The following is a 15,089-nucleotide window of genomic DNA, read 5'->3' as shown; positions in this document are numbered from 1 at the left end:
GGCACAGTGGCTAAGGCCATGGACCTCAGAGCCTCAGACTGTTTGAATCTTGGCTTTGTCTTTTACTAGATATGAGTGTAGTAAAAAGTACTCAACTATTCTGTACCTCAGTTTCCTTTTGTATAAAATAGAGATAATATTCTCTACCTCATTAGTTTATTTTGAAGATTAAACATCAATAATAGAATATGTAAAGCACTTAGAACAGTGCCTGGCACAAAGTAAGTGTTCAGTAAATGCTTTCTCTTACTAGTATTACTTAATCTTTTTCCCTTCTACATCCAAGGAACTATCCACTCACAGCTATGGGAGGGCTCTCTACTTAAAATGAAGGGGTTCAGAAAGTGCAAGGGAAGGACATGACATGGTTCCCGTTTGATCCTATACCATGAGGAGATGGATCTCTGCCGTGTCATAAAAAATCAAATGCTAAATTTGATTAGCTTCATACCAGAGGAAACCAAAACTCAGAGTAAATGCTCAGTGTGTGGGTCATCAATAACAGATATGTCAGTCAATCATTCAAATTTTATCTGAGGATAATCTGCTCCTAGGTATGGCAACCTATGCTATGGGAACTTTATAACTGAGTTCTGTTCATTAAGAGTACTGAGCTTTATAAGCACGTAATGCAGTCCTGGAAAGTTATGTTTCCAGGCATGATCTGAACTATCATCATCATGAGCTCATATCAATTTTGTTTCTAAATATTATTTTGTAGCTCACTGGAACAAACAGGTCAGGCCACAGATTATGACAATATTTGCACATGTCATAATAAAATTAATCCTAAATGTATTAGTAATACTAGGTTAGCTTTTGGTTGTTTTTGTTTCCTCTTGATTTTTCAGTCATATTACATACATACACACTTTGGGGACTTGTTTTTATTAAAATAACTACTGATTTTAAAAATGAAGCAAAACTACTGATTTTTTAAATGAAACAAAATACAGTAAAAATCTATACTGCTATAGGTTTAGAATGAGTAAATATCATTTTGCCCCAACTCTCTGTCTCTTCTATTTTAAAATTACATCAAGTGCCTATTTTTATCTACTTTAAAATTAACCACACCAAGCGAATTAATACATTGTGGCATAAGTTGAAGTTTTTTAAATACTTAGCAATCTATATCAGCTCTGGAACATCTGACCATAGCACTTCTCATGGGACTTTTCACTGGAGCCTCAAGGCTCTCCATTTCTCATCTCCACACATTCTATTCATAAAATTATTATAGATTCAATTATACTACTCATATCCTGTTATTTGGGCATGGTTCCCTCTGCTTTTCAAGACAATTATGACGGATCTATAAATCGATACCCAAGTAGGTCAATCAGTTAGTGGTTCTGAGAAAATACGTCAGGTTTGTGCCTATCTTTACCATCATCATCATTCATTCACATTAGTTATTCATCTTCTTTCAAAATTATTTACCAGCCTTAGGTCAGCTTGAGAAAATTCATATTTTTATTTCATGCCAGCTAATCATGCCTTAAATGGTGAGTATCAGAAATGCAGATTAATTGCAAATTAAAAGACACTCTTTGGAAGGAAAGTTATGACCAACCTAGATAGCATATTAAGCAGAGACATTACTTTGCCAACAAAGGTCCATCTAGTCAAGGCTATGGTTTTTCCAGTGGTCATGTATGGATGTGAGAGTTGGCCTGTGAAGAAAGCTGAGTGCTGAAGAATTGATGCTTTTGAACTGTGGTGTTGGAGAAGACCCTTGAGAGTCCCTTGCACTGCAAGGAGATCCAACCAGTCCATCTTAAAGGAGATCAGTCCTGGGTGTTCATTGGAAGGACTGATGCTGAAGCTGAAACTCCAATACTTTGGCCACCTCATGTGAAGAGTTGACTCATTGGAAAAGACCCTGATGCTGGGAGGGATTGGGGGCAGGAGGAGAAGGGGATGACAGAGGATGAGATGGCTGGATGGCATCACCAACTCGATGCACATGACTTTGGGTAAACTCGGGGAGTTGGTGATGGACAGGGAGGCCTGGTGTGCTGCAATTCATGGGGTCGCAAAGAGTCGGTTGGACACGACTGAGCAACTGAACAGAACTGAACTGAATTCAGCTTCCATATTCCTACTGCCATCACTAACAATTCCATCTATTTTATATTGCTCAATGCAAACTAAATTTGGTAATTTAAAGTGAAACAGGGAACATGGGACTTTATTACTTTCTCACCCTCCTAACTTTCAGTTCCTCTTCCTTTTCCTTCCATTACCTCCTTCATTTCTGTTTTGAACCTACTCTTTTATATCAGCTAAACTTCAATCCCATGTCACTATAAGACTTTGTCAATTACACACTATTCTGCTTTAGTCTAAGATGTCTTTCTTAGTATTATTTCACATCCCACCAGTCTATTCCAAGAAACTGAATCTGTTCCACCGTTAAAAAAAAAAAAGCTTATCTCTCCAAGAATTTTTGTCTGGTTATGAGCATTATGTGATCATGTGATTATGCACTAAAAGTTCTAAGAATATATAAAATTTCAGTAATATTATTGAGAGTAAATGTTGGGAATACTTCTGCATCCACTGTGTAATTGAACAGACCAATGAATGAAAGTAGCCAAAATAAAACTGTGAAAAAATACTCATATGAAAAAGAAAGTCTGGTTAAGTGTAAAAGCGGCTCAGATTAGAAATAATGGATCCCACCAAAGTTTCCAGATTAGTAAACTTTTGCTTTACTTGCATCTATCTCCTGTAAATGGAGCCCATTTAGAGTTTCAATGCTTAAATTAACAAAATACTACTAAAATAATTTGTGTAACATTTCTAATTAATAAAATTGAATTAACTGGAGTATAAGACTTTTTTTTACCTACTTGCCCATTTACAAACTAGGATGAGTATAATTTCATCCATAAACAACCAATTAATAAAGGAAGCCATTTGAATAAAAATGGCTTTGGAGTTTCTCAGATAAAAATCTTACAGACTTCTCAAAGCACATCTCTACAAATTCTAAATCTTGGTTTTAGAGTGATGTGTATAGAATATCTTAAGTAGCATATGCAGATATCCTCATGCTTAGTAGCAAAATGACTTCAAGGGAAGGAAATTTCACAACAGTTTACCTGGCAGGGTTGTTTCATTTTAATGGCTGTGACGTGGTATCTGTAACAGCAGAGTTCGCAGGTCCAGGAACCCCTCTCACTGATCCATTTTAGCAAGCACAGCTGATGTGTATACCGAACGGACCCGTCACATCGGCAGGGGTTCAACAGCTCCCCCTGAAAAGAAAACAACTCAGCATGAATCTTTATGTTTGTGTTTTTGTTTTAAAAACCCAATACTTGCTTTCTTTTCTTGCAAAGCAATTTACTCAGAAGGATACAAGCATCAAACTCCATCCTAGAAAATGAAATTAAATTTTTATATCTCTGGTGGGAATGAAACTAAAGTCTTAAAACTATTTCAAAGATATTACTAGAGTCATGACATAAATGTTCTACCAACATACAAAATGTCTGCAAGATATAGCTCTCAATACCCTTGGGGAAAAGCTGTACTATTAAATCTCTTTAATAACTTTTAAGTGGATGGTCAGATGCATTTCCTCTGCAGTTATTCTTAATCATTGCTAAAGAAGAAATGCATGCCATCCCAGAAAGTAGCTTGCAATAGCATTATGCTTTTATTTTTTTCTAAATGTAGTATCATAAATATTGACTTAGGGCACTATATTCCTGAAAGCTTACATGTTCTTATGCAATTTCCTTACTTATAAAAATATTAAACCTAATGTTTTCTGAGACCACACATTTCATAAGAGAGATGTATATCCTGTTTACCCCGCGATTACTTGCTTATAAGTTTGCATGCACCTCTAACGGAGTCAATAATTTTAGAACTGTGCTTCTAATCAAGTACATTGTTGGCTAAATAGGCATTCTTTCACAAGATCAAAATCCATTTTTATTTGTCCTATTAAAAACTCTAACATGCTTTTCACATCAGTGAGACTGAGTCACCAAAATGTGCAATAAGGAAAGACTCTGTCCTTTTTGGTTTTGAAATGACTCACTCCCTGTTTGAGCTCTAAGGCTATCTGCCACACGATAAACTTGTAGATAAAGGAATATAGGTTGGTTTCTATGTATAAACCAAATCCATTTAGTAATTCACAAAAGAGATACTTATAGCATTACCACTAAAACACCTGAGGAGTGTGTAACTGCAAAACCAGGTAGGAAAAAAAAAAAAAAGTGTAGACCAAATCAAGCACTATTCGCCACCGGGACAAGGTTATTTGCCTTTGCAAGAAAGGGACCCTGGGTAGCCGCCACGCAACCGCTCATCCCAGGAACGCAGAAGCGGGCGCTGTCCTTGGTGCTGAAAGTCGGCCATCCGGACCGGGAGCCAGCCCAGCCCTGCCCGAGCCCACCTCCCTCTGCCTCACGTCCCGCCGGGGCTCACCTGCTCGGCGCCCTGGAAGCAGATCTTGCAGATGGGCTGGTGGTGCTGATGCTGGTGCCCGGCACGCTGGTCGCCGCCGCCGCCGCTGCTGCTGCTGCGGCTGCTACACACCGAGCGCGTCTCGGGCTGGTCGCCTGCGCCCCGCCGCTCGCCCTCCCCACCCGCGCCGGCCTCGGGCTCCCCGGGGCCGCCCTTCCCTGCCGCCGCCTCGGGGACCGTCGCCTCCGGAAGGCGCCTCGGACCTTCGCCGGAGTCGCCGGCCGCCGACACCTCCTGCCCTGCCGGCGGCGGCGGCAGCTCCTCGGCGCCCCGGTGCCGCGGGACCACCTCCGCTGGCGGCTCGTCTGACCCCGCGCGGCGCTCAGGGGACGCGGGCGGCGCCGGCAGGTAGCGAGGGGGCGCGGGGCCCGAAGCCGGCTCTCCCGGGGGCGGCGGCGGGGGAGGCGGCGGGGGAGGCGACGGGGGTGGCTCGGCGTCCCCGCTCTTCGCCTCGCGGCGCCGGCCGCCGCTGTGGCCGCCCTCAAAGCTCATGGTGGTGCCGCCGCCGCCCTCCTGCCAGCCCGGCAAGCGGGCCGGGCTCGGGCTGCGGGCTAACGGAGAAGGGAGGAGGGAGGGAAGGAAGAGGGGGCGGGAGGAGGGTGGTGACGGGGGCCCCGGGCGCCTGGGACTGAGGGGCGGGACGGGGAGGGGACGCGGAGGGTCCGGCGGCGGCGGCGGCGGCGGCGGCGGCGGCGGCGGCTGCTGCTCCGCGGAGCCGCGGGCTCGGCTCTGATGGAGGCGGTGCCGGATTCGGCAGCTCGAGAGAGCGGCGGGGCCCGGGGGGGAGGGGGGGTCGAGGGGGGAGCGAGGGCGGGGGACCCGGCAACCAGGGGAGGGGGAGGAGCCGCGCCGCGAAGGGGATGGGCCCAGGAGGGGGTATTCGGCGGGAGCCGGCGCCCGGCGGTAGGTGGGGAGGAGCCGGGGGTCGTTCCGGGGAATGGGGAAGGGGCGGGGGTGGGGGGCGAGCGCAAACCTCCGGTGAGGTGCGGAGACGGCGGGCGGGATGGAGTTAGGGGGAGGCGGGTGGGGGAATCCCTGGGCCGCCTTCCGCGACCCCGCCCCGGGGCCGCTCACGTCTGTTCCGGGGCGGATTACCCCTCTCGGAACCGCGCAGCACTGCGGCTCCGGTGGGTTGCGGGAGGGGGGGTTGGGGGGCGGGTCGGAGGCCACCGGGTCCAGAAACCGTTACCGGACGGGCTGGGGGGATGCCCGCGGGACGGGGCGGGGGCGATCGAACCCGAGACCCGCGTGGGAATGGAGGGGGGGCGGAGGGCTCGCGACACTGCTGCCCCTAGCGCGCCCCAGCTGCCCCCTAAGCAGGGGGCGAAGGAAAGGGCGCGCGGGGCCCTGGGGACTAACGGATGCTTCCCCTAGACCGCTTCCAGCTCCCTGAGCCCTCTCCCTCAAGGGAAGGGCACACTCACTGACCCTCCGGAGCCTCCAAAACAGAAGTCACTAAAACCTGCATCTTCCTTCTCTGCCCCCCTCGCCCTCTCCCTCCTGCAGTGAGTATCCTGGTTTATTTGAAAATATCCTGGTGACATTGGAAATATCATGTCCCAGAGTGGTTCCTCCTAGTGAACCCTGATGCCACGTTTCTGTGGCGGGTGGTCTCTTTCACCCTTGTCATAGAAAGGACTCAAGTGACACCTCTCCTGCAGAAGTTGCTGCAGCCGTGGATTTCGATTTTATGCACCCGGAAGCCAGCCAGTTTCTCTGGAACTCCCCTCCGAAAAGCCTCCTCTTTCTGCGGGGCAACAAGCTCAGTTCTTTTCTGAAAATAAACTACCTTACCTGCAGGAAACTAGACTCGGGGGCGGGGGGCGGGGACCGGTGCACATGCCTAGTTTCCAAATTCGTACAGTGTAAAATCACAAAGCGATAGATTTATATACTGCAATGTGTCTATTCAAAGCATCGTTTTTTTTCACTAGTGTAACACTTTGATGTCTTTGACACAACTGACTTGCTCTCCAGGCAGTCGTTTTTGGCTGCATTTCATAGCTGTAGAGCCAGGATCAGACAGGCAAAGTTACTTGTTCAAGGTCACAGAACTATTAACAAAGAACTTTTGAGCTCCCTGACTCCACAGATTTTCTGACTCAAACACCGAATGATTTTTCCCCCAATTCTGTTTCCTGCCTCCTAAAACAATATTGTATTAATAATACATGGCATGTTTGGTGGCACTGACTTCTATTAATAGCTAGATGTTCTTGAATGATTAAGATAAACTACCAGCCTAATTTAATTTTTCCACTATACATTTGGCAGTAAGAAGTATATTTGGTTTAAAAAAAATAATAATCCAGCTCTTTCAACAGAAATTGGTTTGGTTGGAAAGCAGAGAAGTAGTGAAAAAGAAGTCAAGAATGCTTTGTGATTCCAGATGAGAGTTCCCAGAGATATCCTCTAACACTTAGCCTCCTCCAACTAGCTTGTTTTCGGTAGCAGAATGGCAAGCAGCAAGCACATTTAAATAATAGTAATAATCCTTGAATGCCCTAGGAACTTATCACACTGAAGAAATATGGTTGTAGATAATGCTTTCATTTTCTGTCTTCACCTGTCAAAATGACATCGCACAAGACTGTACACTGCCACAAGTCGTAATCTGGTCATAAGCCCTAATCCTAAATTCTTGAATTAAAAGGTGTCTAAATTGCTTTTTAATCCCCCTAAATAATTCAGTTTACAACTAATACATTTCTCCCAAATATGATACAGTCCATCATTGTTTGAAGAACAGCATATAAAAGCTGTGAGTTCTGGATAAACAATGCGCAATGACTCAGGCAGCAAAGTAACATGGATAAAAGAGTAAACTGGCCACAATGCTAGATGTGTTCTTTCAGTTGATTGTTGAAAAATAACTGTGGTAAGAGAAAATTAACTTTCCTTATGATGATGAGTAGCCATGTAAAAATATTATTTGCTAGCATCTGCCTGGTAGGCTGCTGTCTATGGGGTCACACAGAGTCGGACATGACTGAAGCAACTTAGCAGCAGCAGCAATCTCCAAAGCTGACCTGAACAAAGGGAAACTTGTTTGTAATCTTCAGTTAACTCAGTGAGTCTTCAATGGATCAAGGAAAAAAATACCTTTGTAACCTTGACTGCATCCTCTGCCATAAATATATAAAAACAGTGGAGTGTACTGAAAGGATAAACCACTCTCAGCTGCTGGCACCCAAGTAGGAGAGCTGACGGAAAGACACAGACATCACATAAAGCACCACAGGGCACCCACAGCCACCGAAAGCCATCCAAATGGCTGATGTACATCCACCAACTAAGAAATGGATGAAGGGAGAGGCAATTCTACCAATCTGAGCAAGCAGAGAAAGGCACATCCAAACTATACAAATGAAGAGAAAGACCTAAGTAACACAGGTAATGCTTGAAAAGGCTCCATCCTCATGTTTTTGCCCACCCCACCCACCCATACGTGCAGAGTTACACTTATCTTTACCAAAGAAGGTCTTTCATTATGAACATGCAAACTCTTTAGACATCAGGAGTCTCTTGAGTTGAATCCAAGGATGGAAGAGAGATGGAAGGGCCCCAGGCAAGTATGTCCCAAAAATTTCTTTGGTGATATTAATGGATATCTGTACGATTTTCTCCTTGAATTTCCCTGTGACCACATCTTGAAGGTGTCCCCTGAAGTCACCTCGGGATATTAGGCAGAAAACAGTTCAAGCTACACTAGGTCAGAGTTGTTTCAGGAATGACTTTGAAGCTACACTAGGTGTGATGACCTTGATCTGTCCTCCAATAGAGTTAGCCTGAAGAGCTCTTTAAAACTGCCTTTCAGATGGACCTAGAGATTATCATACTAGACAGAGATAAATATATGACATCACTTATATGTGGAATCTAAAAAAGATACAAATGAACTTATTTACAAAACAGAATATAGGCTCACAGACATAGAAAACAAACTTATGGTTACCACAGGGGAAGTTGATGGGGGGAGGGAAGGAACAAATTAAGAATCCAGGGTTAACAGATGCAAAAGACTGTATATAAATGCATAAACAACAACTACTTACTGTATATCACAGGGAACTATTAATATATTCAGTATCTTATAATAGTAGAAAAGAAGCTGAAAAAGAATATACATGTATGTATATGCATATATACATATACGATGATGCCTATATATCTGAATATATGTATGTACATACATGATATATCTGAATCACTTTGCTGTACACCTGGAACATTGTAAATCAAGTATACTTTAATGAAAAATATTTAAAAGTTGCCTTTCCATTAAGTTTAACTTTTAGAGATGTTCCAAAATTGTTGACTTGGCATCTTTGGGGTATATTTATTTATCTCTGTGGTCATCGAGTACAGTACAGAGAATTCTCAACTGTCTTCAAATATCTGAGAGAAAAGTAGTTGAGAACTCAGTATATGATAGAGCAATGAGGTTATGTTGTGTGAGTGGGAGGGTAATTTTAACGAGGAGAGTCAAGTGCAATCTGTAGGTTGCAAGTACTTGGGGCAGAGAACAGCTTCATTGTATGCTAGAAACGAAGCAGAGTCAGCACCATACCACACAATGCCATGTACAGAAAAGTCCACAACTTATATCCCATATTCTAACCTCTTTACTGAATTCCAAACTTCTGTGTCAAACTGCCAGTATGACTGCTCTACATAGATACCTAAGAGTATTCCAAACTAACCCAGTCCAAAAGCAAACAACCCTAAACCTGCCCATCTCCCGATCATCATAATCAGTAAACCAATTCTTCACTCATCCGGGTACTTAAGCCAAAATCCTTGGAGTCATCCTTTGGCTCATACAGTCAGTGTGGCAAAAAATTCTCTCACATGTACTTTTTTTATAGTTCAAAGTTCACTGCTTTTCACCTCCGTTCCCACCACCCCTGTTCAAACCACCATGATAAGCCAGGTTTATCAAAACAGTCTCCTCTCACCTGCTTCTTATTCTTGAGTCTATCACCTACAGCAGCCTGGATGATCCAATTCAAATGAAAGTCCAATCACGTTATCCCCCTGCTCGGTACCCACCAATGGCTTCCCATCCCTCTTGGTGCAAATGTCAAAAATCTTAGCATGCCCTACAAATACTCAGTGTAGCTCCTGGCTACATCTCTAAAGACATCTATCCCTATATCTTCTCCACCACCCTCTCCTGGTCCTTGTTATTCATTCCTGCCATGCTGGCCTCCTTGCTACGCCCCAAGTTGATTCCCTTTTCACACTTAATCCAGTTATAATGGCTCACTCCCTCACTCAGATCTGTGCTCTGAGACACCTCAATAGAAAGACCTTCCTCAACCTTCTGAACTGAAATAGAACCCTCCAATCCCATTTTAACTCTAACCTTTGCCCAGTTTTATACTTTCCTAAGTTGACTTACTGCTATGTATACATTTACATAATGTGCGCGTACTTCGCTTTTTTTTTTCTTATCTAATATCTGGATCACTGGAATGCTGCTGCTGCTGCTCAGGCTAAGTCGCTTCAGTCGTGTCCAACTCTGTGCAACCCCATAGATGGCAGCCCACCAGGCTCCCCCGTCCCTGGGATTCTCCAGGCAAGAACATTGGAGTGGGTTGCCATTTCCTTCTCCAATCACTGGAATAGTTTCCCATTATTGAATTCCAGACTTCTGTGTCACTGTCCCACTGAAACACTTGCTCTGTTGAAGACTATTTTGTTTGCTGCTCTATCCTCAGTGCCTAGAATAGTGCCTGGTCAGAGGAGTGTTCAGTCAATCTTATAGAACAAGTATATGGAATATTTGGGGCTTCTGTGGTGGCTCAGACAGTAGAGAATCTGCCTGCAATGCAGGAGATTCAGGTTTGATCCCTGGGTCGGGAATATCCCCCAGAGGAGGGCATGGCAACCCACTCCAGTATTCTGGTTGGGAAAATTCCATGGACAGAGGAACCTGGGAGGCTACAGTCCATGGGGTCACAAAGAGTCAGACAAGACTGAGCGACTTTCACTCACTCGCAGTTTCACTCACAGGCAATTGAGCAGGTGACTATTAATCAGCTTTCTTGTTTAAGGCACTGTGCAGCTGGCTAAACCACAGTTTCCAGGTGGGAATGAAATCTGTAGGTCAAGGAAGGACGCAGTCACAGAATTTCGGTGCATTCGATGTGATACCATTTTTTTCTCATTTCTTAGCCAAATTACCTGAAATTATTCTTTTCCTTAGAAATTTTTTATTTGCTGCCTAATTTGTCATTTGCTACTAGGCATATTAAGTCAAACTCTTGGTTGACCTGATATGAAGATATCAGAAATTTAAAAACACACACCGTTGGTCTTAAGGGAAAGTGAAAGCATATGGATGGATGGTATCCATGTCTGAGCAATTCTATTGATCATCCATCATGCTCCTCTTTTGATTTTATACTACACTGCATTCTAACATATGTCGATTCAACCTGTAGGTTTCATACCATACGTTCTTTCAATCCTTCTGTCTTTGCCTCTTGCATCTCTCCCCTGTTCTCTGTCCCTGCTGGCTCTTCTACTCATAAAGGCTTCCATATCCAAGCTGACTGGCCAGTCCCCTCTCTACCCTTACTAGATGCCTTGATCCTCATCAGCTTCCTTTGACCAGACATTTTTCCAAGAAGTTGGCATCTTCTCTGAAAGCTCACCGATATTTAAACTCTGTATACAAGAGCTCTCAAAGCTATATTAGCTTCCTGCGCTTTGCTTGGTCATTTAGTCATGTCTGACTCTTTGCAACCCCATGGACTGCAGCACACCAGGTTTACCTGTCCATCACCAGCTCCCAGAGCTTACCCAAACTCATGTCCATCAAGTCAGCGATGCCATCCAAATATCTCATCCTCTGTCATCCCCTTCTCCTGCCTTCAATCTTTCTCAGCATCAGGGACTTTTCTAAGGAGTCAGTTCTTCACATCAGGTGGCCAAAGGATTGGAGTTTCATTTTCAGCATCAGTCCTTCCAATGAATATTCAGGACTGGTTTCCTTTAGGATGGACTGGTTGGATCTCCTTGCAGTCCAAGGGACTCTGAGGAGTCTTCTCCCACACCACAGTTCAAAAGCACCAATTCTTCGGCACTCAGCTTTCTTTATGGTCCAACTCTCACATCCATACATGACTACTAAAAAAACCATAGCTTTGACTAGAGAACTTAGCTTTGAAAAAGCATAGCTTTGAGAACTTCAAAACAATAAAATGACATCTTAAAGGCATGTTTGATTTGTAAAGGATCATATTGAATTTTTTGCAATTTCAAAAATAACCAAGCATTATTTTCTCCCTTGGACTCCTTACCTTGAAACTTGGAAATACAGAAGGGCTTTTTACCTGACAGGTTGAAGACATAGAAATATGTTCCATCACTGTGTACACTGGAAATTCTAAACCTGACTGACATCTGGAATGCAATTGAATCAGCATGACCTGACATAGCTACCCAAGCTTTACAAGGATCTTGAATAAAATCAGCTCTGATTCCCCTCTGCTGAAAATCATCTGTTTTTCAACCAAACTCACATATTAATATGATTTTTATGACCTCTATTATATTATACCTTGCCTTGAGACTAGGCATGCAACTTATCTGCATCTATTTTTTCTTATGCTAGATTGTAACCTACTTATAGTTTGAGCCTATTTAAACGAATCTTTTATCTGCATATACTATGACCGCTGACACTGACGTGGAAGTGAAAGTCACTCAGTCTGGAATTCTCCAGGCCAGAATACTGGAGTGGGTAGCCTTTCCCTTCTCTATCACCCCAATCTAGGGCTTGAACCCAGGTCTCCCGCATTGCAGGCAGATTCTTTACCAGCTGAGCCACAGTAGGAGTTCAATAAATGTGTACTAAATAAGTAAACGGGCTTCCCTGGTGGCTCAGCTGTAAAGAATCCACCTTCAATGCAGAAGACAAATATTTGATCCCTGGGTCAGGAAGATCCCCTGGAGAAGGAAATGGCAACCCACTCCAGTATTCTTGCCTGGGAAATCCCATGGGCAGAGGAGCCTGGCAGGCTACAGTCCATGGGGTTGCAAAAGAGTCAGATACAACTTAGCGACTAAACAACAAATTAGTAAATATTAACAAAAACTTTGGGTCAAAAAAATGACTATTAACTTGTTAAAAGTTATTGATAGGGAGAATTCCCTGGTGGTGCAGTGGGTAAGACTCCACCCTCCCCATGCAGGGGGCCCAGGTTCAATGTGTGGTCTGGAAACTGTATCCCACATGCAGCAACAGGAAACATGCAAGGATGCTGTGCCACAGCTTGGCTTCAGTCCTTCCTGCTGAAGCATTGCTGACCTGAATCCTGGTTTCTCTGCTCATGGAATCCTAGGGTCTCTATTTTTTCCACAGGGCCTCTGCCTAGAATGGGATCACTGGTCTGTTTCCCTGTGTCTTAGAAAAGTCCGTGTTCTGACAAGAAGGGCAGGCAGCTCCATGTTTATACCAGGTCACCAATTTCATCCCCAATTCAACTTCAGTCCACCCCTTTTCCAGACACGAAGGTTTTCAGGAAAGGACCATGATCAACTGTCTTGATGAGGAGCTTTTGACTAGTCACTGAAGCACCTTCAACAGAATTAGGTGGTTATGGGTAAACAGCAACTCCTCAAAAGAAGAGCAATGTTGCTCTCAGGGGAATGGCTGCTTGGCAGATACTACCAGATGCCAACTCCCCCCACCTTGGAATTTGATGTCTAGCCCATATAGTTACAGTACTTGTGAGTTCCTTCCTCCTGTCCAGCTGAGCTCCTGAATTTAGACCCTCCATAGCTAAGCCAGCAACACCAGACTACAAGCCAAATGATACAGAAATGCACAACTGAGTGATAAACTGCAGCTATAAGCAAGGGTTCTTAAATGCAGGAAGTTTTAAATAAGTGGAAACTCGATACAGTTAAAGAAAAATAACTTTTGATATCATGAGCATGAGTTCAGCATGCTGGGGTGTGTGCGAGTGTGTGTGTGTGTGTGTGTGTGTGTGTGTGTGTGTGTGTACGTGCCCACATGTCTGTGTGGTGAGGGGATAAGTGGATGACTGGGTAGGGGATCTCACAAGTGATGGGTATCATCAGAAAGAAAGTGAGTGCAAACCATAAAACACCATCTTTTTGTGCAATCATTAGCCAGCAAGTGACAATTTTTGGTAATGCACTTTGAGAGGTGGATGGACCCGACCTCAAAAAAGCCCTAATCCAACTAAGAAGATAGGCATGTATGTATAAAGATGTTACATGGATTAAAAGTCATATAGGAGGATTAAAAGTGTTATGGAAGTACAGATATAAACAAGTATGCATGCAAAAGATTATTCATCCTAAGAAAAAGTTTCTCAGAGTGGGTCATTTGAGCTGGGCTTTGAAGGCTAGATAGGAGTGTGCGAGATGTGCTCCATATCAGCAGCTAACTCAAGAGGTTAGAGAAACTGATGTGAATCTTAGACTCAAGTGTGAGGACTATAGAAACAAAGGTAAGAGAAGATATGATTCAAGTTCATAAAAATGAAGATGGTGATGAGAAAGATAAAAGTAGACCTCTAGATACTGAAATACTAGAAGAGAAGCACATCTTCTTTTAGGAAAAATGTCACTATATCTAGAATTTAGATCATTTGGTAGTTTAGTCACTAAGTTGTGTCTGACTGTTGAGACCCCATGGACTGTAGCCCACCAGGCTCCTTGTCCATGGGATTTCCCAGACAAGAATACTGGAGTGGGTTGCCATTTCCTCCTCCAGGGTATCTTCCTGACCCAGGGACTGAACCCAGGTCTCCTTCAGTGCAGGTGGATTCTTTACCGACAGAGCCACCAGGGAAGCCCCTTAAATCATTTAATTACCAGGAAGTCACTATTCCATCAAATGCAACCAGAATCACCCAAGAACTGGGAAATTAGCAAATCAGCCTCCAAAAACCAGTGCAGTCCACCCCACACACAACCGCATAAAAATCCATTTACAAATGCTTCCACTTTCCTGTCAGGAGAGACTACTAGATCTGTTATATCTGATTTTGAATGTAGTCCTAAAAAACACACTTACCTACTTTCTCTGTCCACAGCAAATCACAGATAACAATCTCGGAAGTGTCAGCAGAAGAGCACTTTCAGGAAATAACAGCTAATCATCCTCACAAAGAAGCAGACCCAGTAATTTTTTAATTAATTTTTAAATCTCCGAAGTAAGAGTTTATTTCAAAGCAAACAGCTTGGGACTTCCCTGGTGGTACAGTGGATTAGAATCTGCCTGGCAATTCAGGGGACACAGGTTCGATCCCTGGCCAGGGAAGGTCACCCATGCTGCAGGGCAGCTAAGCCCTGTGCCACAACTTTTGAGCCTGTGCTCCCCAACAAGAGAAGCCAGTGCAATGAGAAGCCCATTCTCTGCAACTAGAGAAAGCCAGTGTGCAGCCACAAAGACCCAGTGTAATCAAAAAATAATTAAAAAAAATAAAAGCACACAGCTGTATAGGCAATGTAGTAACCCCCTGGAGGTCTTTCTACTTTTTGTGTGTGTGCTCAGTTGCTCAGTCATGTCCAGCTCTTTTTGATATAGCCCGTCATGCTCCTTGGTCCATGGG

General features: G+C 44.1%; 1 protein-coding gene across 1 annotated transcript in view; it reads right to left on the bottom strand.

Annotated features, from left to right (window-relative positions):
* MARCHF11 (membrane associated ring-CH-type finger 11) overlaps positions 1–4,983 on the bottom strand; it is a 115,541-nt gene extending 110,558 nt beyond the window's left edge. The window contains exons 1-2 of the mRNA XM_052659323.1: positions 4,453–4,983; positions 3,111–3,266 (exon numbers count right to left, since the gene is read on the bottom strand). Of these exons, the coding sequence (XP_052515283.1) occupies positions 3,111–3,266; positions 4,453–4,983 (687 nt within the window). The remainder of the gene's footprint in view (positions 1–3,110; positions 3,267–4,452) is intronic.
* Positions 4,984–15,089: the final 10,106 nt, after the last annotated feature.

The sequence above is a fragment of the Budorcas taxicolor genome, chromosome 20 (assembly GCF_023091745.1).
Source record: "Budorcas taxicolor isolate Tak-1 chromosome 20, Takin1.1, whole genome shotgun sequence".
Classification (NCBI taxonomy): domain Eukaryota; kingdom Metazoa; phylum Chordata; class Mammalia; order Artiodactyla; family Bovidae; genus Budorcas; species Budorcas taxicolor.
Note: the sequence above shows the minus strand (reverse complement) of the source record. Positions and strands in the feature narration are given on the sequence as shown.